The 26,337-nt window shown below is 33.8% G+C and overlaps 1 protein-coding gene across 1 annotated transcript; it reads left to right on the top strand.

Annotated features, from left to right (window-relative positions):
- The first annotated feature begins 1,443 nt into the window (after nt 1-1,443).
- On the top strand, nt 1,444-25,567 carry LOC132609534 (beta-glucosidase 12-like). The gene is made up of 13 exons (XM_060323574.1): nt 1,444-1,630; nt 2,580-2,649; nt 5,339-5,397; nt 5,726-5,801; nt 9,096-9,173; nt 9,267-9,354; nt 20,652-20,904; nt 22,883-22,998; nt 23,497-23,714; nt 24,248-24,279; nt 24,370-24,472; nt 24,603-24,711; nt 25,003-25,567. Exons 1-13 carry the CDS (start codon nt 1,460-1,462, stop codon nt 25,178-25,180), a joined length of 1,551 nt encoding a protein of 516 aa, XP_060179557.1. The 5' UTR covers nt 1,444-1,459; the 3' UTR covers nt 25,181-25,567.
- The last annotated feature ends 770 nt before the right edge of the window (nt 25,568-26,337 follow it).

Raw genomic sequence — 26,337 nt, 5'->3', positions numbered from 1 at the left:
GTTCCCGAATTTTAAGAGACTCTGAGCTCGTTGGGATGACACCTATGTTTCCTTGTAAGGTCATTTTCTCGCATTTGGCAATGATTCCTGGTGCACGTGCCCTGTGACTGCGACCTGTTCTTCTTCGAGAGGAATTGGGTCTGGTAATTCGTGTTTTGGCAGCGCACAAGGTACTTCCATCGTTAGTTAGATTTACCTTCGGTTGCCTTTTCTGAGGCTGTGCTTGCTCGAGAGCACTTACAGCAACACCAGCACATGTAGAAGTGTCAACCACCACATTCAGCACAATACCGGTTGAAGATTTAGATTCCCTTGCAGATGGACTGAGTCCCTCGTTTGAATCCTTCGATAAAATGGCAACCTTAGACTCCATGCCACTAACAACAATTTCATCATTTCTCATAGAAAGAGTGTGACATAAAAAAGAGAAAGAAAAATGGTTGAGGAGACCAAAAAGGAAGATACTTGTGAAATAATTGATGAAGAGAGGACTGGAAAAAAGTTAAGAGAAGATAATAATGTGTGTTTAGTCTAGAGTGTGGAAAGTACTTCAGGAAGTGTAAAGCACTATATGCCTACCATCCCCTAACTATAATATTACACTCGTTAAATTTTTAATTTGATTTTTCGAGCATACTTAATTACTCCCTCCGTCGAAAAAAGATTGACACTTTTCGTTTTTCGAGAGTCAAACTTCTTAACTTTGACCGTGTGTTTGAACATAGAATCTTTAATTTTTTTTCGATATAAAGTTTACATATTTGAAAACTATGTAAAAAGTACTATAAATCACCATAATTAATAATTTAAAATATTTAAAAAACACATGCAAAAATTAGGGTCAAATAACAACTCGTTTGACTCTCAAAAAGCGAAAAGTGTCAATCTTTTTGGGACGGAGGGAGTAGTAGGGATGTACATAATGGTCAAGCCTATGGTTGTTTGTGTATGTATGAGAGTTCATTTATGAGTGCGAGAATTGATCTTTGATTCTAAGTCCTTAATTTACATTCAATTATTTGATTTTAGCGGGTGGACTATATCTTCTTGTCAGGGCACTTGTTTCGTGATATATACATGTGACTGGGCTGATTTCTTCGACATAATAGGTGATCGAGCTTAAATTTGATGAGTAGAGTCCGTCCATGAGGTTACGAGGCTAGAAGTTTATTTTTTGCTTGAATTAACATCCTTTTCATATCCTTAAACAAGGCTTTTTGTTTTTTGTTCCATTTGGTTAATACATAGGTTAGTTTGCCTATAACTTCTAATATATATGCCATAAAAAATTTGCACTAGAGAGAATAGGAAACTATGCACGAACTGAACGTGTACAAACTGGAGATTCTGTAATATTGTATGACACCGGTGTTGTTTTCAATATATGCTTAGTTGCCTATATATAAGGGCCCTTGCATAAACAAGAACTTGCAGCATAATTAAAAGAAGCAAACCAACAATGGATATCAGAAGACTCTTTAGTTTCTGTTCCTTTTACCTTCTAGTAATTCTTCATCTTTTTGCTCTTACTAATGGTGCTGCAGTCCCGGCAAAGCGCTTCACCGCTCCATTTAACAGGACTAGTTTCCCTTCTGATTTCATATTTGGTGCTGCTTCAGCTGCTTACCAGGTACTATAACTTTAATACAAAGCCCCCCCAAAAAAAATTCACATGCACCCCTAGTACGTAGCTATAGAACCCTATTTGTGATAATTTTATTCATGGTAAATTGTAATAATGGTAATATAAAATATGAAATCCTATTAAAATAGGGTTACCTTATTAGACTAGGAGAAGGAAGACCTTTCTTTTATAGAAGGGGGTCATTATGATGAATACAAAACAGAAAATATTCTCCCATTATTCTTATCTCTATAAATTCTCATCCCTATCTTTATTTTAACATGGTATTAGAGCAGGATGTAGACGCATCTAAAGCAGATTCTGTGGGTCAGATTTCAGATGAGCTCATAACTTTCGATTCAAATCATGTATACATATGTAAAAAGTAATAAAAATGTTTGATATATACTCCCTCTATCTCCCAATTTATGTGATACAATTCGGATTTCAAGAGTCAAACTTCTTTATTATAATTTGATCGTGAAGTCAGACATACAATCTTTACGTTTTTTGAATTTTTTTTTTTTTACATATTTAGAAACTACATAAAAGTACTAGTATAAGTCACAATAATTAACACTTTAAAGTATTTAAAGGGCTTACGAATAAATTGGGCAAATATTTTTCAGTTTGACCCTGGAAATCCAAACTATATCACATAAAATGGAACAAAGAGAGTAGAATGGGATTACACTCAATCTAAACCCACTAAATCTGGATCTTGAATTCTCCTCTGCATCCCCCACACTCAGACCGACTAACTGAATGTTGATCGATTGGTTTAATCTGTCTGTATCCGATTACGTAATTGCTTTTAGTTTATTGTACTCCAAGTAAGTATAGATTTATTTACTGAATCAAAAAGCAGATACAATAATCTATACCTAATGAAAATGTTATACCATAATATATATGCTAAGATTGATTTATCTATCTTTGTTGTTTGGATAAGCAGATTGAAGGAGCAGCTCGTCAAGGAGGTAGGGGACCTAGTATATGGGATACTTTCACGCACAAGCACCCAGGTTTTTCTCTATCCTCTCTACCTTAACCATTAGTCGATTAATTTATTTTAAAGTAATTTCATGTTTAATATCAACAATAATATGCTTGATTAATACCGATCTTTCATTTTGGAAAAAATTATTTGGTTTATGTGACCTGTCTCTTATTAATACAAAACTATGATCACCTCCCAGTGAGCTGATGATTTTCTCATCTATACTGTACTTTGCACTTGTCGTAGAATTAAGATTAGTAGGAAGGCTCGACCAATTGGGACTCTGACAGACCTTGGATCTCATATATAGCACTGTATCAGTTATTGACAGTGGTACCAATGATGTACATTTGATTTCCTCGTACAAATGGATTTTCTACGCATCTGATTTCCCAACTAGACAAGTTGTTTCTTACGGAACTAAAATTTCTACAATTATCCTCCGCACGTCCCTTCAATATGTAGCCCAGATGCACAAAGAGGTTACAGGTAAGAAATAATAAACGAGTTGTCGATAATGATTTAGTAGAATGTCTCCGAGCTGAAGCTAAGTATATAACAAATAACTTGATCACCACTGGAGATACGTTCTCTGGAATGTGACTTTGCTATTATGTTCATGGTTCTTATCAATTAACATGAAGAATAACTTTCAATTTTGCCATTGGCTAGCGTGTGTAGTTAGCTTGTAATTAATCAATGATTAATCAAACTATAGACTTTCTTCAGCAGATCTACTAGGTGACGTGTTCAGCAATTAAAATATGGCGTGAACAGCGCCGGCGCATCGTCATAATGCTTTTTTTTTTTTTTTAGAAAAAAATATACTAGTACAGTTTACTTTGACGTATAATATAATTTATAATTGTCCAACCATATGTACATATTAACGTGGATTATTTCAATCACGTACTACTCTCTTGTCTCAAATTATTTGTAGTATTTTTTGTTTTTCAAGCCCCTTAAGAAATATTAATTAGGAGAGATATTTAACTAAATTTACCCTTATTTATGTTTAAGTTATAATCGTTTTCCATTAAATATTTACTCTATTTATATGTCATCTTCATTAATCACAAAATTCTACAAAGGATGGAGAAAAATTAATTAATTGTGCCTTGAACTTCTAAAACAACAAATAATTTAAGACAATCATTTTTAATAACCAGGACATATAATTTGAAACGGAGAGGGGTATTTATCTAAAATGGCCGAGCATGTATCATAGTTCTAGATAATGAGGTGTGTTTCATTACTCGGAGAGAAAGCTACCACACAGTAGTAAAGAGGAATTTACGCAGTGTGCCCAGACAACCAAAATAATATACTCAAAAATGTTCATTTTGAAATACACTCTGATACTTATAAATTTTATTCAATTTTATGTCATGCTAACTATTTTAAACAACAATATGATATAATAAATTGAATATTAAAAAGGTAAATTTCACGAGTGCTCATTCAGCTTTGAATTCATCACACAAAAATTACTATTCTATTTTTGTTTCATAACAGTTTATCACACAACAATTGCTTTTCTATTTTTTATGTACATATTAACGTGGATTATCAATCACGTACTACTCTCTTGTCTCAAATTATTTGTAGTATTTTTTGTTTTTCAAGCCCCTTAAGAAATATTAATTAGGAGAGATATTTAACTAAATTTATCCTTATTTATGTTTAAGTTATAATCGCTTTCCATTAAATATTTACTCTATTTATATGTCATCTTCATTAATCACAAAATTCTACAAAGGATGGAGAAAAATTAATTAATTGTGCCTTGAACTTCTAAAACAACAAATAATGTAAGACAATCATTTTTAATAACCAGGACATACAATTTGAAACGGAGAGGGGTATTTATCTAAAATGGCCGAGCATGTATCATAGTTCTAGATAATGAGGTGTGTTTCATTACTCGGAGAGAAAGCTACCACACAGTATTAAAGAGGAATTTACGCAGTGTGCCCGGACAACCAAAATAATATACTCAAAAATGTTCATTTTGAAATACACTCTAATACTTATAAATTTTATTCAATTTTATGTCATGCTAACTATTTTAAACAGCAATATGATATAATAAATTGAATATTAAAAAGGTAAATTTCACGAGTGCTCATTCAACTTTGAATTCATCACACAAAAATTACTATTCTATTTTTGTTTCATAACAGTTTATCACACAACAATTGTTTTTCTATTTTTTATCACATAAAAGTCACTCAACTTTAAATTTATCACACTAAAGTCGTTTCCCTTTTTCTGTCACACATATCTAAGGCAAAAGTGGAGTATTTGAAAACAAGATTTATCCCAATTAAAACCAAAGCGGTGTTTGAAGTTTGTACACAACATATCCATATTTTCGAATTCCTTTATTAAATTTTTGGCTCTGCTGCTGCGTGCTTCAATCTCCTATTGACAAACTGTCAGTATTTATTTTCATAATCGATCTTTGTGACAGTGCGAGATGTTTCTGTTTATTTAGCTGTATTATATAATTGACATCCTTGTGAAATGCTAGCATTTTAGCCCCAAACTCTGCAAAATGATATTCTAGTTATAGCACCCATCAAGCGTCATATGTCATGGATATAACCTACCAGCATATTCTCAGCTCCTAACTGGATTTATAATAGTTTATTCAGTTTTAGTCTTTTAGAGTAATTGCCCTCTCTTAACAATTTATAATCCTTAAATTACAGAAAAAATTGCTGACCGTTCAACCGGAGATGTCGCTGTTGATTTCTATCACCGTTACAAGGTATATATGGCAGGACCCAATTAGATATTTTTTAACTGGTATTTATGCTTAAATTATTAACTGACTTTTAACATTACACAGCATCCCAGGGAAGTGCACAACAAAAATACTTTCTCTTTTTTTTTTTTTTTTTTTACAATAAGTTACTGATCGAGTATGCAATGTAATTATTATATAATAAATGTATAATCATTGTACACTTTGATATTGATTTATACATTTATTATATATTGACTGCGCATAAAAGTTTTAGTAGCTAACTGAATAAAAGTATTGAGATCCCTAAATTAAACGTAACGAGCATTGACATTATTGAGAAATGCTACAGGAAGACATAGGTCTACTTAAGGAAGTTGGGATGCAGGCATTCAGATTGTCCATCTCCTGGTCTCGAATTTTACCACGTAAGGATACTTTCCTGTACATGCAAACTCACTTAATCAACATATATAAAAAACATCAAACTAAATAAGCTTACAGACGAACATTTAGTAGGCGTTTGGCCATGAGTTTTGAAACCATGGTTTGAGCGTTTGGACATGCGTTTTTACGCATGGTTTGAAATCATGGTTTCAATTTTTTTAAATATAAAATATAACTCATAAGTTTATATTTTATAAAAAAAAAAAGATTCATAAGTTAGTAGATATTTTTAACAATTACCCCATCAATCATTTACCAATCTCATTAACTTTGACCAAATTTATTATGTCTACCAACCATTTATTTTTTTAAAAAAAAGACCCATAGTTTAATTTTATTTATTGAACTAAAATTTGATCAATTGATATTGTATTTTTAGAAAGGTCTTCTAGTATTAATTTTGAGCCGGTTGTTATGAATTAGCGTATTAATTTTATTATGAACTATGACCTGCTCATTTGGTAAGGTTGTATAAGAATTGAGAATGTTTTGATAGTTTTCACAACTTGTGGGGTTTTTATATCTATAAGAGAAAATACTCCTTAAAATATCCAAATTGCATGTCGAAACATGGTTTCAAACCATGTCCAAACGAGGCCTTAGCTTAAAAATATTTCCATTGTATTTTTAAAATCAAATTCTTATACTCCCTATAAGCTTACACAAACATTTAGCTTTAAAATATTTTCATTTTACTTTAAGGTGTTATGTGTGTTTACCCTCAAAATGGTAATAAATAAATTTGTACGCGGTTTAAAGGATATGTGGTTTGATTAGTGATTAACGTGAAGTAACATGAAATAGCAAGCAATATAAGAATGAGCAAAAAGAGAAAAATAGCTTCAGGCAATAAGTTATCCGTCACAGTTGATTTGGTTCGGTTCGGAATGTACAATTTTTATACCGAGCCAAATACAGAAAGCTTGAGCTAAGATCTAGAATATTACAAAGAGTACAACAACCCAGTGAAATCCCACAACGTGGGGTCTGGGGAGGGTAGAGTGTACGCAGACCTTACTCCTACCAAGGTAGGACGGCTGTTTCCGAAAGACCCTCGGCTCAATAAAAAACATAAAAAGAGGTCAGATAAGGCTAAGAGATTCAAAGCGATATGGAAATGAAGTAAAGCAAGCGACACAGATAACATAGAATAATCAAAGGACAGGAAATAACAGATAATAGCATAAATCAGAGCACAAGAAATTATACTACGATAATGCGACTACTAATAAGACAGGATAATGAGACTATCTACTAGCCTTCTACCCTAATGTGGGTCCTCCAAACCCTCCTATCTAAGGTCACGTTCTCGGTAAGCTGTAACTGCTCCATGTCGTGTCTAATTACCTCTCCCCAATATTTCTTTAGCCTACCCCTACCTCGTCTGAAACCATCCATGGCCAACCTCTCATACCTCCACACTAGGGTGTATTTCTTAAAAAACCTAACCACAAAATGAGGGGGGTTCACCCCTCTTTATAATAAAAAATAGGTGGGCCTCTTAACAACCCTAAAAGGCCCTTTAAGAAAAATCCTAAAAATCATAAAATTGCGCATCGTACGGATGTCAGAGATCCCGTACGAGTGTCAGCGCAAAGGACGGCGTGACTGGTTGTGTGAAACCTGACTTGTAGCGCATCCTTCGAACTTGTGCCGAGTATCTTTCCCTCGAGCTCGGAGTCTTTTCGCTCTTCAACACTCTTTCGATTTCCGATGTCCTATTGAGCAGATCACCGATTTCATGGACTCTGACTCCTTCGACTGTACCCCGAGGTTTAGCGATCTCGTTTTTACTCCGACTGCCCGCCTAGGAACAACAATAGTTTTCTTTGATTTTTTACCTTCGGTTTTACCGTATACAATGTGATTATTTTTTTTAAAAAAATTGACGCATATATATCTATAACTAAGTATATTAAATATTATTTGAAAAAGACATTAGATCACAATAGAAAGTTCACGCGTACTTAATTTTATGTAATTTAAGAGGATATATATTTTTATTGAAAACCTTTAATAAAAAAGATAGAATAAACATTTTCTAGACATGAATGATGAATCTTTGAAAACTCGTAATAGGAAATGTACGAGTTACCACTTCATAATATTTATTCCATCTGTGTCAATTCATATAACGCAATTTATTTTTTAGTCAGTCTTAAAAAGAATGACACATTTTTTTATTTGACAATAATTTAACTTTAAATATCACCTTTTACACTTAACGAGATAACCTATAACCACACAAATATCTTTGACTTATTTTAGACCACAAGATTAAATAGTCTTCCTTTATTTGTTAAACTTCGTGCCCAATCAACTACATCACATATATTAGGACGGAGGGAGTACCAATTATTACTCCCTCCGGATCAAACAAAGAGTCCACTTAGCCATTTGCACATCCCTTAAGAAAATACTAACTCCTAGACAAAAATAGGTAATTTGACTAAACTATTCCTAATTAAATAGGCATTAGGATTTGATCATATAATACTTAATAGGGGAAAATATGGAAAAACAAGGTTAATTCTTTCTTGATTTGCTAAGTGAACTCTTTTTTTTTTATCCAAGAAAAAAATAAGTGGACTTTTTTTTTATCCGGAGGGAGTAATAATTAGAACTTTCTTGCACTTTTAACATGTACGATATTCGTATCTCTTTGAAATTATAATATTTGATTACATATGACTTTCTCATCTTTATTTTAGTTATTTCAGATTATCTTAAATTTATTTAGTTAGGTAAATCTTCTTTCTGTGACATTATCATTAAATAAAGAGTTTAAATATATTCTTTTTACAAATAGAGATGACATCATTATATTTATGTATAATTTTCATAATATAACGGGTGTGAGTACTCAATTTTAGAATACAAATGAATATATATATATATATATATATATATATATATATATATATATATATATATATATATATATATATATATATATATATATAATCTTCTTTCTGTGACATTATCATTAAATAAAGAGTTTAAATATATTCTTTTTACAAATAGAGATAACATCATTATATTTATGTATAATTTTCATAATATAACGGGTGTGAGTACTCAATTTTAGAATACAAAGGAATATATATATATATATATATATATATATATATATATATATATATATATATATATATATATATATATAATTGTGTCATATCACATGGGTTTTTGGTGTAATTCATGAAAAGAAAAAGAAGGGTTAAACTAATACTCTAGTTGATCTGTCCATTGCTGAACTGAAACTTTGCTTTTAGATGGGAAGGTAAGCCAAGGAGTGAATCCAGAAGGCATCAAGTTCTACAGCAATGTCATCAATGAACTTATCTCCAATGGTACGTACTAATAACTTTTATCTCAATTTTAATTAATATCACCCCTTTGAGAAACCATCATAATTAGGTTTCTAACTTTTCTTTTCTTTCAAGGTTTGACGCCATATGTGACGCTTTTCCACTGGGACACACCACATGCCCTTGAGGATGAATATGGAGGGTTTCTGAGTTCCAAAATTGCGTAAGACAATAAAGTATTCAATTAGAAATCAAAACTTTTCATTTTTTTTTTTCACAAAAGAATTACACACAAGCACTTGATGAAATTGTGTGACAAAACAAGATATCGCAATTTTAATTACTCCATCCGTTCTAATTAACTTATGTGACACCGTTTAACATGACACAAAATTTAACAATAAAAGAAAGACTTTTGAAATTCAAGGTTTGTAATAAATCTTATACATTTATCTGACTATAGATCATTTCATTAGGGTAAAAGGGAATTTTAAAATTAAGTTATAATTAATTATAAAAAAATGACATTCTTCCTAGAACAAACTTAAAAAAATAAAAATATAAAAAAGAAGAAGAAGTGTGTCACATAATTGAAACAGAGGAAGCACTTTATTATGTTATGTCCGAACATATCACTTCATGTCTTCATGTGTTATGTTTGATTCTTTTTGGGCCAAACTCATCGCCAGCCTCTCGTGGTCGTCCACTTCTTTCACTTGAACACCTCAAGTGACCTTTATTCCATTTAGACACTTCAGGTGGACAACTCATGTTCCATTTAGGCACTTTTTGCACAATTTCAAAATTAGCTGAAGCGCGTGTTGCCCAGCGCCTCTTATGTGGAAAAATAAACGAATTTGTATGGGACACGTGGAAATTTTATTCTTTTTACAAAAATAAAAAAAACGTTTTATTTATTTTTCTTGAGAATTTCTATTCACACCCCTCCCCCCTCTTCCTGAGTCTTCTTCACTAGATTCCCCCCCACCCCCACCCCCACCCCCACCCCCCTCTCTTCCTGCGTCTTCTTCACCAGATCCCCCCCCCCCCCCCCCCTCCTGCGTCTTCTTCACCAGATCCCCACCATTGCAATTTTTTGTTTTTCACTTCTTCTTGTTTATCTCTCCTTCTCAACACTTCCTCCATCCCCCATCCACCACCACATTGCCACCGCAACACCACCACCAATATCCAACCTTCTACTCCAATAATTTTTTAATGCAGCAAGTTAAATCAATAAACATATTATGTATCAGCAAAAAAAAAAGTAAAGAAAGGATATGGGTTTTTCAAAACTTAAACTCCATCTCAACCTCCTCTTTTCAAGAACTCAAATTTAAGTTCAGCAACTACGGCTGAACAGAAGAGCATTAGTAGTAATTCAAAGTCATAACAAGGTTGAGTTAAAGAGTGTTTTGCAATATTTGACAAGAACAATGATGGGTACATAACAATCAATCAAGAAAATGTATGGCTTTTGATGATATTTTTATAATTGCTCCTTATTTCTTAACAATTTAATAAGGTCCACCAACTTTTAATTTCATATTTTTAAGAAATTTGGAGAAGGAGAAGTTTAGGGAAAAGGGCTGCCATTTTTTTAGAAATTTGGAGAAGTGTGGGGAAGAGGGTGTGTGGGACCCCATAACTAAATAAAGAAAAGAACCAAAAAGAAAATAGTTAAAAACTAAGAAAAATATGTTCCCAACTTCAAAATAACATTTTCACGCGTCTATTTAACGTGAAACTCACCCAAATTACTATGTCAACGAAAAGTGCCTAAATGGAACATGAGTTGTCCACCTGAAGTGTCTAAATAGAACAAAGGTCACTTGAGGTGTTCAAGTGAAAGAAGTGGACAACTATGAGGGGCTGGCGATGGATTTGACCTTCTTTTTGATGAATCAAACACGTGAATATATTTAATTAACGCTAAATGCATAAGCAGCCCCTTAAATTTGACACTATTTTTCATTTTGGCACCTCAACTTATGTTATTTCCTATTAAACACTTATGGGTCATTTTCTTCAAAGACAAGTTATACAATTAATAATGCAGAGATTAGTAATGTAGGGATTAGTAATACATGAATTAGTAATACAAGGATTATTTTTGTTGGTGTTTGGTTCATTGCACTAAAATTGGACACAAAAGATACCATTTGAATATTTATTTATTTTTAAAATTTAAGAAATAATTTGTTACAATTATATCTTTGGATGATTGGCCTTTTATAGGTTTCTTGAAACAAAACAAGGCTAATTTTGTCATTTTAGTTTTTTTATACATGGATTAGCTATCCATGGATAAGTTATCCTGTGGTGGTGGTGGGATAAGATAATACACCCTTTGGTATATTAAATAATTCATGTATTAGTTATACATACCTCAAAATGTCAATCAAACATGATATAAAATAATACCACATCTAATATCATGATTATTTTAACTAAGACTTCCTACCAAACGAGTTCTTAGTATGTGTTCAAAGCATGTCAATTGAACACAATATGCTGACATGTCACTATAAGTGTATTTCACAAATTTTTAGCTCGTGAATGATCCATATTTTAATTTCTTACAACTTTTTGACAATATAAAGTTGGCCAGAAAAGACACGTGTCTATTGATGTTTTATTTTTTTCCTTTCCCCTTCTTATCTTCTACACCGTATTTAACCCTTCATCAATGGAGGCCTCTTTTGCCATTTTCATTTCATTTTTTTCTCACCAAACAATTGCAGCTTTTGAAGTAAAAGAATCATTACATATTAAATAATTCATTATTCCTCTTACAGTGTTGATGGAGGAGTCCGTAATTTAATAAGCATCAACTAAATTGCAAATTTAAGGGCGAATATAAGGACAAGGCATCATCATACAAACATTTATCAGAAATTACCAAGGCATTTATCATGAAAATATGAAGTTAACCTAATAACGTCCTTCTTTCCTCTGCATTTGAGTAGAATTGATCTCCACTGTATGTGGATGTTCATGTATTATAATATTATGGAAGAGATCTAGAAAATGGTCAAACCTGGAAGAACAGCTACTATGCAAGGCCGGCTCAGGGGGAAGCAACTGCTTCAGTTGCTTTAGGCCCCATACAAAGGGCCCCATTTTTTGTATCCCTCCGTCTCAATTTATGAGACACTATTTCCTTTTTAGTTCGTCTCAACGTCTCAATTTATGAGACACTATTTCCTTTTTAGTTCGTCTCAAAATGAATGTCATCTTTCCTTATTTGGTAATTATTTAATGGCATCATCTCTATTTTACCGTTATTGGATTTCACTTTTTTTTTTAAATTCAACCACCATTATGGTGAGATTAGGCCTCGATCCTAATCATTTTATTTCCTTCAAAAGTGGTAACATAAGTTACGGTAACAAAATGTGGGTGGAGGCATTTATCAATGTCACCCTGAGAGATAAGAGGATGAAGAGTTCATCCTTGTACAAGATTCTCCCTATATTAAAGCTAGTAAATAAGGAAGTGCAGAAAGCTATAAAAGCATGGTTGTTGTTGGACAAATGTCTGGTGCTACTATAGTAGCAAGATGATTTAGCCATGATCAAAGGTAAAGTTCTTCTTCTGAGCACGTATTCTGAAGGTTGGATAATTGAAAATGTCATTCTTCAACCAGTTTTTAATTCTCAAAGGAAGAGTCAAATCCTGTGTGAAGATTGTATTCTGCCTTGTGCTTTCACCTAAATTGGCCAGGCCATCTGCAATGTTGTGTATTTCCCTATATCAGTGTTGGAAGTTGCATCTGCAATGTTGTTTATTTCCTTGCATCTTCAAGGAGTTGATGTCATTGATGATATGGTTGATTTGCCAAGTGGTATTAGTGGTGCGATTGATCATGTTGATGATGATTTGAGAGTCTGATTCAACATCAACATCATAGTAGCCATTGTTGATTCACCATTGAAGTCCATAGAGAATGGCCTTTGCCTCAGCAATATTGTTGGAGCAGTGGCCATAAAAGTTGGAAAATGCCATGATCATGTAGCCAGTAGCATCTCTAAGAATACCCCCTCCACCAGCATTACTAGGATTACCTTAACTACAGCCATTAGTGTTGAGTTTGAATCTACCGGGGCTAGGAGAATTCCATCTGAGACATTTGATGTTGATTCTAGGCTTGAGATTTTTAATATAAAGGAAGATCTGAGTCCATTCCTGAGTAAGATGGATAGTAGGATACTGGGCAGTGAGCAACATTTAAAAAAGTGAATGACTTGACAAATAACCCCACTAGTAGTAATTTTGATGTCATCAAATTTATGGTTGCACCTAGCTTTCCAAATCATCCAACAAATGATAGAGGGCAAACATTGAATGAGAGTTGCATGAACTTTGTTTTTGGTGATACTAAGCCACCAAGTCATCAAAGTATCTCTGATTCTGCCCTGTCTAATAGGAATACCACAAGAGTTTGAGAAGAAATCCCAAATAGAGCTAGCCAGCTCTCCTTGCCTAAATAAATGATCAATATTTTCAAGGTGACCTACTTTGCAGCATAAGCATCTGGAGGGTCCATGAACATTATACTTTTCAAGAGCAACATCAGTAGGCAATCTCATTCTTAGTAACTTCAACATGAAGAAAGAAGTTTTGAAAGGCAGTCTTGAATGTCAAATGTTGGCAGCAATGAATGAGTTGTTTCTGGTTCTTCTCAGGATTTGACATGCAGATTTAGTAGTGAACTTCCCTTGAGTGCTAGGAGTCCAAACAGGAAAGTCCGCCCTGTTATTGTGAATAATAATATCCCTTATCTGATGAACCACCTGATCAGGGAGAATATTGTGAAGCTTGGTTAAGTTCCACACTCTGTTAAGGACGAAATCAGAGACTTTGATCTTCTTGGATCTATAAGCAATTGGGAGCTATTGAGCTAGAGGACCATTGCCTATCCAATAATCCCAGCAGAAAGAAATATCTCCATTTGCAACATTCCGCAAGATGTATTTCTCACTTGTTTTTCTCGAGTTAAGAAGACTTTTCCATACATGTGATTGCCCAAGGGCCCATTTTTTGTGAACAGGATGAGCTTTAGGGCAGTACTTAGCTTCAAGAAATTGTCTCCAGATACTGTTACTAGTTTTGAAGTTCCACCACATCTTGGCACCAAAGGCTTATGAGATGTCTTGTATTGATCTGAAACCTATTCCTCCTTCACTAGTAGGAAGGATAAGTTTTGTCCAAGCAATCCAATGTATTTTTTTCTTTCTAGCAAGGTCACTCTAGAAAAAGTTGGCCATTAGCATTTCAATGTGCTTCATGGTGGTTTTCGGAAGCTGGATGACCGACATAATATGGAGAGGGATGGATTGGAGGACAACTTTAATGAGAACAGCTCTGCTAGCATGAGATAACATTTTTCCTTGCCAACCTTGCATCCTATGGGCAATTTTAAAGACAATTTCTCCAAAATAAATTACTTCCTTCTTCCCAATATAGATAGGAGCTCCTAAATAGGTAAATGGGAAGTGAGAGTGATTAAAACCTGTCAAATGCTTTATGTCTTCAATAATGAAAGGGGAAGTGTCAGGCCCCACCAGAAAAGTGTCAGGCCCCACCAGAAAATAAGATTTACTCTTGTTAATGAGTTGTCCTGAACATTCTTCATATAGAGTCAATTTGTTCATCATAGCAATAATAGATTAAAGGTCTCCTGAAGTAAACAAAATAGTGTCATCTGCAAACCTGAGATGGGTAATAATAGGACAACCTCTGTTGAGATAGTAAGGGATGAAGCTTTCATTTTTAAGCTGGTCCATTAGAATAGAGAGCAATTCAGAAGCAATAATGAATAGGGAAGGGGATATAGGGTCCCCTTGTTTAATGCCCCTACCAGAGTTGAAAAAGCCATGTCTTTCTCCATTTATATTGATGGAATACCAATTATTGGATAGAAGCCTCCATATCATGTCAACCCAATGTTCAGAAAAACCAAATTTCCTCATTGCCTGGCATAGATACTTCCAGTCTACTCTGTCAAATGCTTTGGTCATATCAAGTTTGAGCACTACATTACACTTAATATTGTCTTTCTTAATATTGTGTACCATTTCTTGAGTAAGAAGGATATTGTCTGAGATTGATCTGCCTTACAAGAAACTTGCTTGGTTAGGGGATTGATCTGCCTTACAAGAAACTTGCTTGGTTAGGGGACACAATCTTGTGAATGACTTTAGAGAGCCTAGTGTTTAGCAGTTTAGAGATGATCTTGCAGCTAAAATTACTGAGGCTTATAGGTTTCAGTTCAGTAAATCTCTGTGGATTCCTAAATTTTGGTATCAAAATAAGGCATGAGTGAGTGAAGGATCTGGGAAGTTGAGAACCAGCAAAAAATTCACAGACCATGGCATATAGATCAGTGGAGATGATGTCCCAACAATGATAATAAAACCTTCCAGAAAGTCCATCAGGACCTGGAGCACTATCAGCACTGAGGGAGAAAACAGCTTCTTTAACTTCATCAATCGAAGGATTCTCATTTAACATAATATTTTCCTCTTCATTGATAACTTTTGAAAGGCAATTTAGGATCGAAAAGTCCCTCTGGAGCTTTGGATCAGTAAACCGATTTTCAAAAAAGTTAACAGCTTCATTGGCTATAGCATCATTCCCTTCAACCCAGCTATTGTCCTCCCTTTTTATCTTCTTGAGAGTTAATCTGGTTCTTTTTGCATTAATGATGGAGTGAAAGAGTCTAGTATTAGCCTCGCCTTCTTGAAACCATTTCATCCTAGCTTTTTGTCTCCAATAAGCCTCTTCCTTTTTTGTATGCATAATCAATTGTGCATTGACCCTATTCAGCTCCATTATGTTAATATCACTATTAACTTGTAGACAATTATTTTCAAGCTCAGCAATGTTCCTTTCAAGCTCTTTGGTTTTATCAAAGATGTTGCCAACACAGTTTTTGGACCACTAAGAGAGTTGCTTGCAGGTGTTTTTGAGCTTAAGATGAAATCTCCATAGGGAGGATCCTCCAATATCTATATTCCAAGCATGCTTTACCACATCAAGAAAACCTGTTTCATTCACCCAAAGATTCAAAAATTTAAAGTACTTCTTGTGATTCTGTTGAGTGTAATCAATGGTAATAAAGTGGGGAGAATGACCAGAACCAGTTCTGATAAGACGTGTAATAGTGGTATTGACAAATTTTTGAGACCATTCATAATTTATGAAGGCTCTATCTAACCTCTCCCAAATTCTTTGTGTTGATCCTTTTCCATTACACCATGTGAAGGTAGAACCAATATAACCCGGATCTATCAGAGAACAATCAGTAATGCAGTTTATCAAAGGCATACTTTCGAACATTTTGTGAGCATTTCCCCCTTTCTTTTCACTTGCATCTAGCACACAGTTAAAGTCCCCTCATATCAACCAAGGAATGTTAATGTTATTGGCCATATGTCTAAGATCATCCCATAGTGGTTCTCTCATATATTTTTTGCATTTAGCATAGATAGCAGTGATGATAATGCTATCCCCATGGGCATTGATGGTACAAGTAACTTGCTGCTCAGTGTCTTGAATGATGGTGCAATCATAAATTTGATCGCAAAAAATCCAAATCTTGTTATTACAGTTGGAATAAGCAAAATGATATCCTAACCATCTTTTGAATTTATTGATTTTTGATCTTTGGCAAAAAGGCTCCATTAAAGCCATAAAGGCAATATTATGTCTCCTTTTAAGTTGTTTCATTCTGTCAAAGGCACTTTGAGAGGTAATACCTCTCACATTCCATATAATTGACTTAATCATAGAAAATTAAGCAAAGTTGGTATGTTTTGCCTGTGATCTTGTCACAGTAGTATGTGCGCCATGTCTGCCTCCTCTTCTTGCTCTGCCTCCCCTAGTTTGAGTAGGTATAGGAGAGAGGTTCATATTATCAGCAAGTTCTTCATAAATTTCTTCCACTTCAATATTAGGTGGTACAGAGTTGAAGGTGTTTATCACTTGATTGGCTTCCTCATCACTATCAGAAGACTTTTCTCCTACACTTTCATAGTCATCAGTATTGGAATCTTCTTCTTCTTCAGTGCTTTCTTCCTAGTTAGTGTAATTTACATCATCTTCAGAAATACCAGGGCTATCTCGATGGTCAGGGACAACATTAGAATCAGTTTCATGGTTTGTTTCTTTAGTGGCATAGGAGTTAGTATTGTTGATAATAGGAGAGCTAGTTTTGATGTGGTTAGCTTGGATAATTATGGTCTAATCCTTCTGGGGAATATGAGTTGGTGATGCTACATGTACATCATCATTAAGTTCTTCTTGATCTTCCCAGTGGACATTTTTTTGGTGTTTTTTGGTTTTTTTCTTTGGTTTTTGAGTGGTTTCTTGTTTGTTTTGGACATTGGTATTGTCTGTGTGAGTTTTGGGATTGTTGTTGGTGATTTTCTGGATATATTTGGAGGGAGTGGGATGATTGATTTGGGAGGTGTACCGTTTGTTACTTTGAGTCTTAGAGGTCTTGTTTTGATCTTTCTGATGGGTTGTATCCTCATATCTCCTGTTTTGCTTCTTTTGTGGTTTCCCTTCTTTCTCAGTATCATGTACAGCAGTACTTTTTCCTTTACCTGGTATAGTGGTGTGTGGTTTCTTGGTCTGAGCTGAGGGGTCTAGTTCATTGATGGTGATTCCAGTATATTTCTTAGTAGATTTTTTGTTAGAGACTTCTTGGAAACCATCGTTATCCACCATGTTATTTTTGTTAGCTGCTTCTTCCTTCTCCTGTTTTTTCAAGGCAATATCAGCAGCTTTGTTTCTACACTAACTCTCTTCATGACCTTGCATTTTACAGTATTGGCAATATGATGGGGCTCCTTCATATTCAATTTCCAGCCACTTACCATCATTTGTGCCATCAGGTCTCTTAAATCCGAGCCAAATACTATCTTCTTTTGGCTTTCGTAGATCAATTTCCACTTTTAATTTGGCCACATTGCCTCTAGTTTTAGAGTAAATGGCCTGATCAGGTGCAACAACAGTACCAATAGATTGAACCATTCTTGACATAATCTCCCATCTAAATAGATGCCAGGGAAGTTTGTGTATTAGGATCCATATTGGCGCTATAGAGGTTTCATGTTCGGGTTTAAAGTCCGGAGTCCATCTCAGGACTTTCATAGTATAAGCACCAATGTATATGTAAGGTTTGAAATATATGTGATTTAAGTCGGTTTCATTTTTAAAATCAAGGTAAACAGTCCTATAATCATAGAAGGCAATTTTGACAGTGTCTTTCATTTGGTATTAACTCTCAAAGAGTTTCCTTAATTCATCCATATTTGGCTCTCCCATAACGAATCTACCAACTATAGTCCATTTGCCGTCCTTAGCCAAATGCCCAAAATAATCTTCAAAGTTGAAAAAAACTATCGGCTTACCAAGATGAGTTCCATGCTGAATTTTGACGGATGCTGCCTCTTCAGCCCCAGCGCTAGGGCAAAGGAAGGCTTTGAAGGAACAGGGTTTTTTGGTTTTGTTGTTATTATTCATCGATTGAACATGATAGTTTGTGTTTTGTTCCCCTTTTTGATCCTCTATTAAGGAATTGGTAGCCGAATTATAGGTATTTCATTGTTATTTTTATGTTTGGCTTTGGTAATTTCAGAATTGGGAGTTTTGGGGTTATTTTTTGTTTTGATATGTGGGTAAAAATTTGAAGAGATTTTGGGAAGATCAGGTTTATGTTTGTGCTGGATGATTTTGTTTGTAGTTTCGTCACCCTTTCCTTCAGTAGCTAGTGGTGGTGCCTGAAGCTTATTTAGTGTTGTGGTTTGAAATTTGGATGCTTGAGTTTTGCTGGAGATGACTTCTTTCAAGGCTTATAGGATTGTTGGTAACAAGATTGAAGAGATCATCTTTGTCTAGATTTAGCCCTTCTTCTTGATTGGGGATTGAATAAGAGATAGGAGTAGTTACTCTGGTAATATTTTCCGGCAAGGAGTTCTTAACAGTGCTATTATCCGTTGCGTTTGGAAGGAAGAGGGGTGGGGTCTGCTGAGTTGTCGAATGGCTGTTGGGTGTGTCAGTCATAGCTAACGACTCTTTTTGTTTGTCCGGAGGGTCGTTAAGCTGCTTGTTGAAAATATCAATTGAAAGCATTGAGAGAGAGAAAAGTTAGAGAGAAGTTGATGACAATTATACGTTGGTCTCACTTAACTTTAAAGATGTACTTAATATGGAGGTAATAAAGTAAGGATAATTTGACAAGCATAACAAAGTCTTCCCTTATTTCTGAAATAACATGCCCGGTTAAATGGTGCTACATAAATTTAGACGGAGGGAGCATTATTTGGTATTGTATATCTATATTGTAGAAATTATTATTATTATTATTATTATTATTAAAAAGATACTAGTTTATGCTTGTATTTGGAATATGATAGTCTATTTTTTTTTTTAAAATAGGCAATGTTATGTAGATAAATATTTAAATTTATGTAGATAAATTGACAATATTATGTATACTGTGATGTTTGTTATAAACATATTCTCGTAATCTTGGTGAATAAAGTTACTAGATAGTTTTGATGGCGGGAGCTAGCAAGTGTTCAAGTATGATCAAGATTAGAGGTGGATCCAAGATTTAAATTTTATGAGTTCAATCTTTAAGCTTCAGTATTGAACTCATTGTATTTGTAAAACTATGGGTTAGACTGACTATTTTTGCAATCTTAGTGATTCTTTATATATAAATTTATGCTCTGATCCGTGTTAAAAGTATCGGATTCAGATAAATCCGAAATTTACATATTACATCCGCTATGGCTAAAGATATAAAGGTAGACCGTACACGATCATTACAAAACAAAAACGAAAAGAAATCAAATAATCATATATAAATTTTATTAATTAAATTTAGGGCCTCCTTTGAAGGTCGACTTTAGGCCACCAATTTCGTTAAGCCGCCCCTGCTACTATGGTGAAAAATGGAGAAGTTAATTTTCCAAAAGATGGAAGGAGGAGAGAGGTGAGGGGTGGAGAAGACGATTGGAAGGAGAGGGGTGTGAATTTAGTGAAAAGATAGATTTTCCTTTTTTTTTTAAAATTAAAAATCCTTTAATATTTGGACGAAATGCCACGTGTCTTCGTTTCATTTGTCATTTTTGACACGTCATCGCAAGTGAATTACACTCGGTTTATTTTATTGACTGTTGTTGGTGAGGTGTTCAATTGATACATATTGAACATAGATTAAGTGTCTAATAGGAAATGACATTATTTGAGGTGCCAAAATGAAAAATAGTAACAAGTTTCAGGGGCCGCTTATGTGTTTAGCCTTTAATTAATTATGGTTTCTTAGGAATGAAATTTGAAGCTAAAGACCCGTTACCTAATCCAAAATACCATATTAATATATTGTATGACATTTCATCTCAAATCTTATATTACTGAAATAACACACTTTTGGTTATTTATTTATATAATAGTATATATCTCAATGGTAATTGAAGTTCAAGCTGTGTCTGATGCGTTCAGGAAAGACTTTGGTGACTATGCAGACATTTGCTTCAAAGAATTTGGTGATCGAGTAAAGCATTGGATTACTTTAAATGAGCCATTATCCTTTAGCATGTTCGGATATGCAAGAGGTACCTTTGCACCAGGAAGATGTTCCAGTTATGTTGGAAATTGTACAAAGGGTGATTCTGCCACTGAGCCATATATTGCTGCTCACAACTTGCTTCTTGCCCATGCAACTGCTGTCAAAGTATACAAAGAAAAATATCAGGTACGTCCATCCTTCTAGATATAGTGACGGATTTTCATTTCCGTCAACATAGGGGTAAGCCGTAAGGTCCGCGTAATCCTATCCTCCACAGATCCCACTTGTGAAAATATACTGAATATGTTGTTGTTGTTTCATTTCCGCAACAAAGTTGTATCGGATTTGTGACATATATATATTTCTGTCACAAATTTGTGATGGAATTATGATGGATTATTATTTTCGTCTCAAATTCGTGATGGAATTGTGACAGGTCATTATAACTGTCACCAAATTTGTCCAAATTAGTTATTTCTGTCACAAATTCGTCACAATTTTATGTATAAAGATTTAAGTAATACTCCATATATTGTCAGTATAATATATTCTGTCACAAAATGCACACAATTATTTTCTTTTTGAGTTATGTAATATATATATTGTCAGTGTAAGGATTCTTTTATGTTATTAAGTTACCAAAATAATATCTAAAAGGAAGGTTACTTAAAATATGAAATTTGTAATTTTGCAAATAAGACATGTTACTTGCAACAAAAGATAAAAGTGACTTGATTGAGCAAATAGTTGAGTATACTGACAATGTATATAACTTAATATCTCTCATTTTACTTATAGTGATGCTCTGAGCTTCTCGGTTAATTCAGCCCATCGAACTGCTCTATATTCTTTTCTTTTTTTTCAGTTCACTCTATCGAGTCACAATCTTTGCTCCAGATCCACTTCTAAGCCTACTTTTTTCTTAGCTCCAATTTCACTCTTCGGTCTATATTGAGCTTGATCTTTATCTACATATTAGGTCCACTTTTTCGATCTACCTAAGAACTGACTTATACGTGTCAGACAGTATTAGAGAATACACTTGTTCCTCATTGGTTGTGTTTGGTTCTCAATGAGGTTTAAATGATCCCCGGCTACACTCACAGGCATATCTAGCATGTTAGATGGAGGTTCAACCTCTAACTTTCAACACGGAGCATAAATTTATGTGTAAAAAATTATCAAAATTGTTATAAATAGTATATATGAACCCATATTTTAAAAATATAATGGGTTTAATATTAAGAATCGCAGGATTGAACCCATAAAATTTAAATCCTGGATCCGCCTCTGGCTACACTCCACGCATTGTATTAACATTTTGAGTTTGGATGCACAAATTCTTTCACATAGTTAAGCGTGATCCTCCCGAGGGTGTGATGAGCCAGAAAGCTAGAATATGAATTTGACTAGCGTAAAATGAGAATCACAGAAACGTAAGCGTATACGTTCTTACCGTAATATGGGTTTCATAGATTTCACAAAAGGTAGCCTTCCACTGGTACATAGTTGGTCTTTTCAGATGATCCCATGTCTATTATATCATAATACATAAACACGCCCTCAAATTTGGGCTCAACTGGCAAGTATACCCTCCAACTTTCGATGTGCACAAGTAAGCACCTCAACTTGTATAGAGTTGAACACGCAAACATAAATGCTGACGTGGCGTTGACGTGTCACATAAATTTGGAGGTGTCTAGATGATCATTTAGTAAGTTGGAGTGTTCAACTGACAAAGTGGAGACACTGAGATGTCTACTTGTGCACACCCAAAGTTGGAGAGAATACTTACCAGTTGAGGCCAAATTTGAGGATCTGTTTATGTATTATGCCTATCAATTTTTTTTTTCAGCATGCAGATATGTCCTTTATTTAATCTCGTATGTGTGGTATTCAGTTCCATGTGAGAGTGACAGTAATTTCATTTAGTCCAAAATTAATTAACCGTGATATAATATTGGCTATTGGCTAATATAATTATGAGATAAAGCTACAAGATGAGATCAAAGAACAAGCCCGCTGCTGAAATCCTTAATTTCTGTCTTTTTATATCAAATAGAGTTGTGTAGGGTATATAAATTATTCAATGATCTACAAGCTTGCTGATATTTTTAAATTTTCAATTTGACATTTGTATTTTGTATTTTCTGAAAACTTTCAGAAAGCTCAGAAAGGGCAGATAGGAGTCACTCTGGTAACTCACTGGTTCGTGCCTAAAATCAAGACTCCTCTGGGACTCAAGGCCCCATTAAAAGCACTTGATTTTTTCTTAGGATGGTGAGTTTTTCCCACTATACTCCCTTGTTTTTTTGTGCCTTTGCAAACTCTTTGTTATTATCAGAATGTTGAGTTCCTTAATAAATTCACTTAACATGACTCCCCCCACCCCTTTTGATGTGAAGGTTTTACTATTTGACAAGTCAAACATTTTCATTAATTATTATTTTCCAAACTCTTTTATATATATTCAATTATTAAGTATGTCGATTTATTGTACTTATTATGTGATTTTCAAATTTGTAATTTTTGTTTATAAGAATTTTGAAAAATCAATGCACGAATTTACACTGCAACCTAGCTAGGTGGTTTGTTCGAATCCATTCACAAAATTTGGGATGAAGGGAGCAATATTTAGTACAAATAATTAGAGTTAATTTACTTTATACTTTGGTTCACGAATTGAGCAAAATTTGAGATAATTTGGCAATTTTTTGTTGCTTTGTCAAGTGCTCATGCCATTTCTATATCCAATTAATCACTATATATTTTGTATAGGTTTTTGGATCCAATTACATATGGCGACTACCCAACCAGCATGCGAGCTAATGTAGGGCATCGTCTCCCAAAATTCACACCTGAGCAAAAAAAATTGGTGAAAGGGTCAATTGATTTTTTAGGAATGAATTACTATACTACTCAGTATGCATCTCCAATGCTATCTGCCCCTAGGGTTAATCTTAGTTACACGACAGACAATCATGTTGATATGACTGGTAAGTCAAATTTTATTCATTATTTTTGACATTTAAGTACATTTGAATAATTTTTCTTAGTGAAGGAACCAAAATGACTCAATTTTATCAAGCAAATAAGAAAAAGGGATTTTTACAAAAATATACAACCCAACATAATATATTACACCTACATAGCCATATTTTCAATTTATATTCGCATAACAAACTTTTTTTCGCAACAGTGCTTATACAAACGGTACTCAACGTTATACGATATTATACACTTACGGTAAACAATGTGTAAAAGTGTATAAGAGGTATTTAAGGAAAACCAGCTAAATCGGGTAATTAAGGAAAACTGGGTTAAACTGGGTAAATACTCTTTCCCAGTAGACATAAAGCTTATATTTTTCAAAAATGATTTAAATTGAGAATTAAAAATCCTCGATTTGTGAAATTTTATTTTGTGTACGGACAAAGACTTCACAATACTATTAATTAAAAGTTAAATATGTTTAGCCTTAAAATATCACAAAAACCTTCTTAACATGAGTTTCTATTTTATTATTCAGCACAAAAGGACGGAATGCCTATTGGTACACCGGTACTACTCTTTCTCTCTTTTCCTTTTTTATTTGACTTGTTTATGGATTTGATAGGAGTGTGAACCATATTTTTTGTTATTTGCTTGCAGACTGCCCTGAATTGGCTATACATTTATCCAAGAGGAATATATGATCTCATGCTTTACATCAAGCAAAAATACAAGAATCCCCCCATCTACATCACTGAAAATGGTACTGTTTTAATTTCAATTAACACCACTTTAAACTATAAGGATTTTTCCTTTTTCTTCTTTTTAGTTCACCAAATTAATTGTGTTAGTCTTTTAACTAAAGACATATTCATATTGACATTATATTGCAGGAATGGCAGATGCAAACAATAGCACATTGCCACTTAAACAAGCCCTTAAAGATGATTTGAGGATAAGGTATTACGAGGGACACCTATGGTTTCTATCAAAAGCCATAAAGTAAGATTTTTTTTCTTCCTTGTCCATACTCCCCCAATCCTAATAATTGAATTTTTGGGGTGTGGTACACCCATTAAAAAAATCTAAGTAATGGTAGTAATCAATATTGAAAAGATTTAATTTATAACCTCTTAAAATTTGAAAAGTTCACTTATTTTGGACCAATAAAAAATCTGAAAATTTTATTTATTTTGAAATGGAGGGAGTATTTTATATCTCTGTTTGTGTTTATTCTGGCCCTACCCTTTATTTGTGGAATTTTAAATATATTGCTGCATTGATTATTGGCAGGGCGGGAGCAAATGTGAAAGGACATTTTGCATGGTCATTCTTAGATGACTATGAATGGGATGCTGGTTTCACTGTCCGATTTGGCATCACCTTTGTTGACTACAAAAATGGACTTAAAAGATACTACAAGAAATCTGCTTATTGGTACAAGAAGTTCCTCTTGAATAGTCACAAATAACTACGACTCTAAAGCACTCGAGTCTTAAAACTGTGAGGGTCTTCTCTTGGATGTGATGTGTCATTGCGCTTCTTACAGAGTTGACTTTCTTGACTGAAAAAAGATTCATTATATTGTTTCTTGTTTATGTTTTTTGAGAATAAGTCAGGAACACCACTATAACTCAGCGGTGGAGCCATAGTGTCGTAGACGGGTTCGGCCGAACTCACAAGCTTTTGTTCAAACTTTATATTTGCCTTGAAAAATTTATGTAATATGTAGGAATTAATAATATAGAACCCAGTAACTTAAAGGGTTTGAATTCGGAACCCTCAAACCTCATCAAATTCTAGCTTCGCCTTTGCTATAGTTCGTACTTGTGTCAATAGTATCCTGCTAATTCAAAATGGGTTTGTACTAAAAGTTACGGTGTTTCAAAAATAATGTCGTTTAAATCATCCAAGAGAGGAAACTTCAAATCGTTGAGCTCATTTTCTAGATTATTAAATATTTATAATGTTTGTGCTCTTCGTTTGACTAAAAGTTGGTATATCGGTTCACCTCTCTCGAAATGTGTTTAAAAAGACCTTGTTGATATTAAATAAATATCTATAGTCTTCAAAAATAGCCCTAAGAGAATAATGTTGTTTGTCCTCATCCTTAATAAGTTTGACACATGTATGTAGTCTACATTCACCTCTAGTTTGACAGATTTATTCGACTAGTTTACTATTCATATATATATTGTTGCTTGCGATTGTGCTATTTTTTATGTTCATTGTCAATGTATTTGTGTTATCTTAACTAGAATTGGTTGAGATTTTGCTTTTCCAAGTTATATTAAAGTTAGAATCCACAAGTTATTAAAGTTAGAATCCATAAGTTATTAAAGTTAGAATTGTTATTGAGGAATTCAAAGTTAGAATTGGTTGGGATTGTGCTTTTAAAAATTATATTAAAGTTAGAATTGTTATTGAGAATTCAAAGTTAGAATTAGTTGGGATTGTGTTTTCTTAAGTTATATTTTAAGTTAGAATTCTTAAGTTATAATATATTTCTATAACCTCAATAATTTGTGGGTATATTTTTGTAAATGGATCGTATGTGGATATATATTATGAATAATAGTGATCGTGTGGGTTTACATGATGAATTTGTTGAAGGTGTTGACGGGTTTA

This window comes from Lycium barbarum, chromosome 9, assembly GCF_019175385.1.
Source record: "Lycium barbarum isolate Lr01 chromosome 9, ASM1917538v2, whole genome shotgun sequence".
Lineage (NCBI taxonomy): Eukaryota > Viridiplantae > Streptophyta > Magnoliopsida > Solanales > Solanaceae > Lycium > Lycium barbarum.
This window is presented reverse-complemented; position numbering and strand designations above follow the sequence as displayed.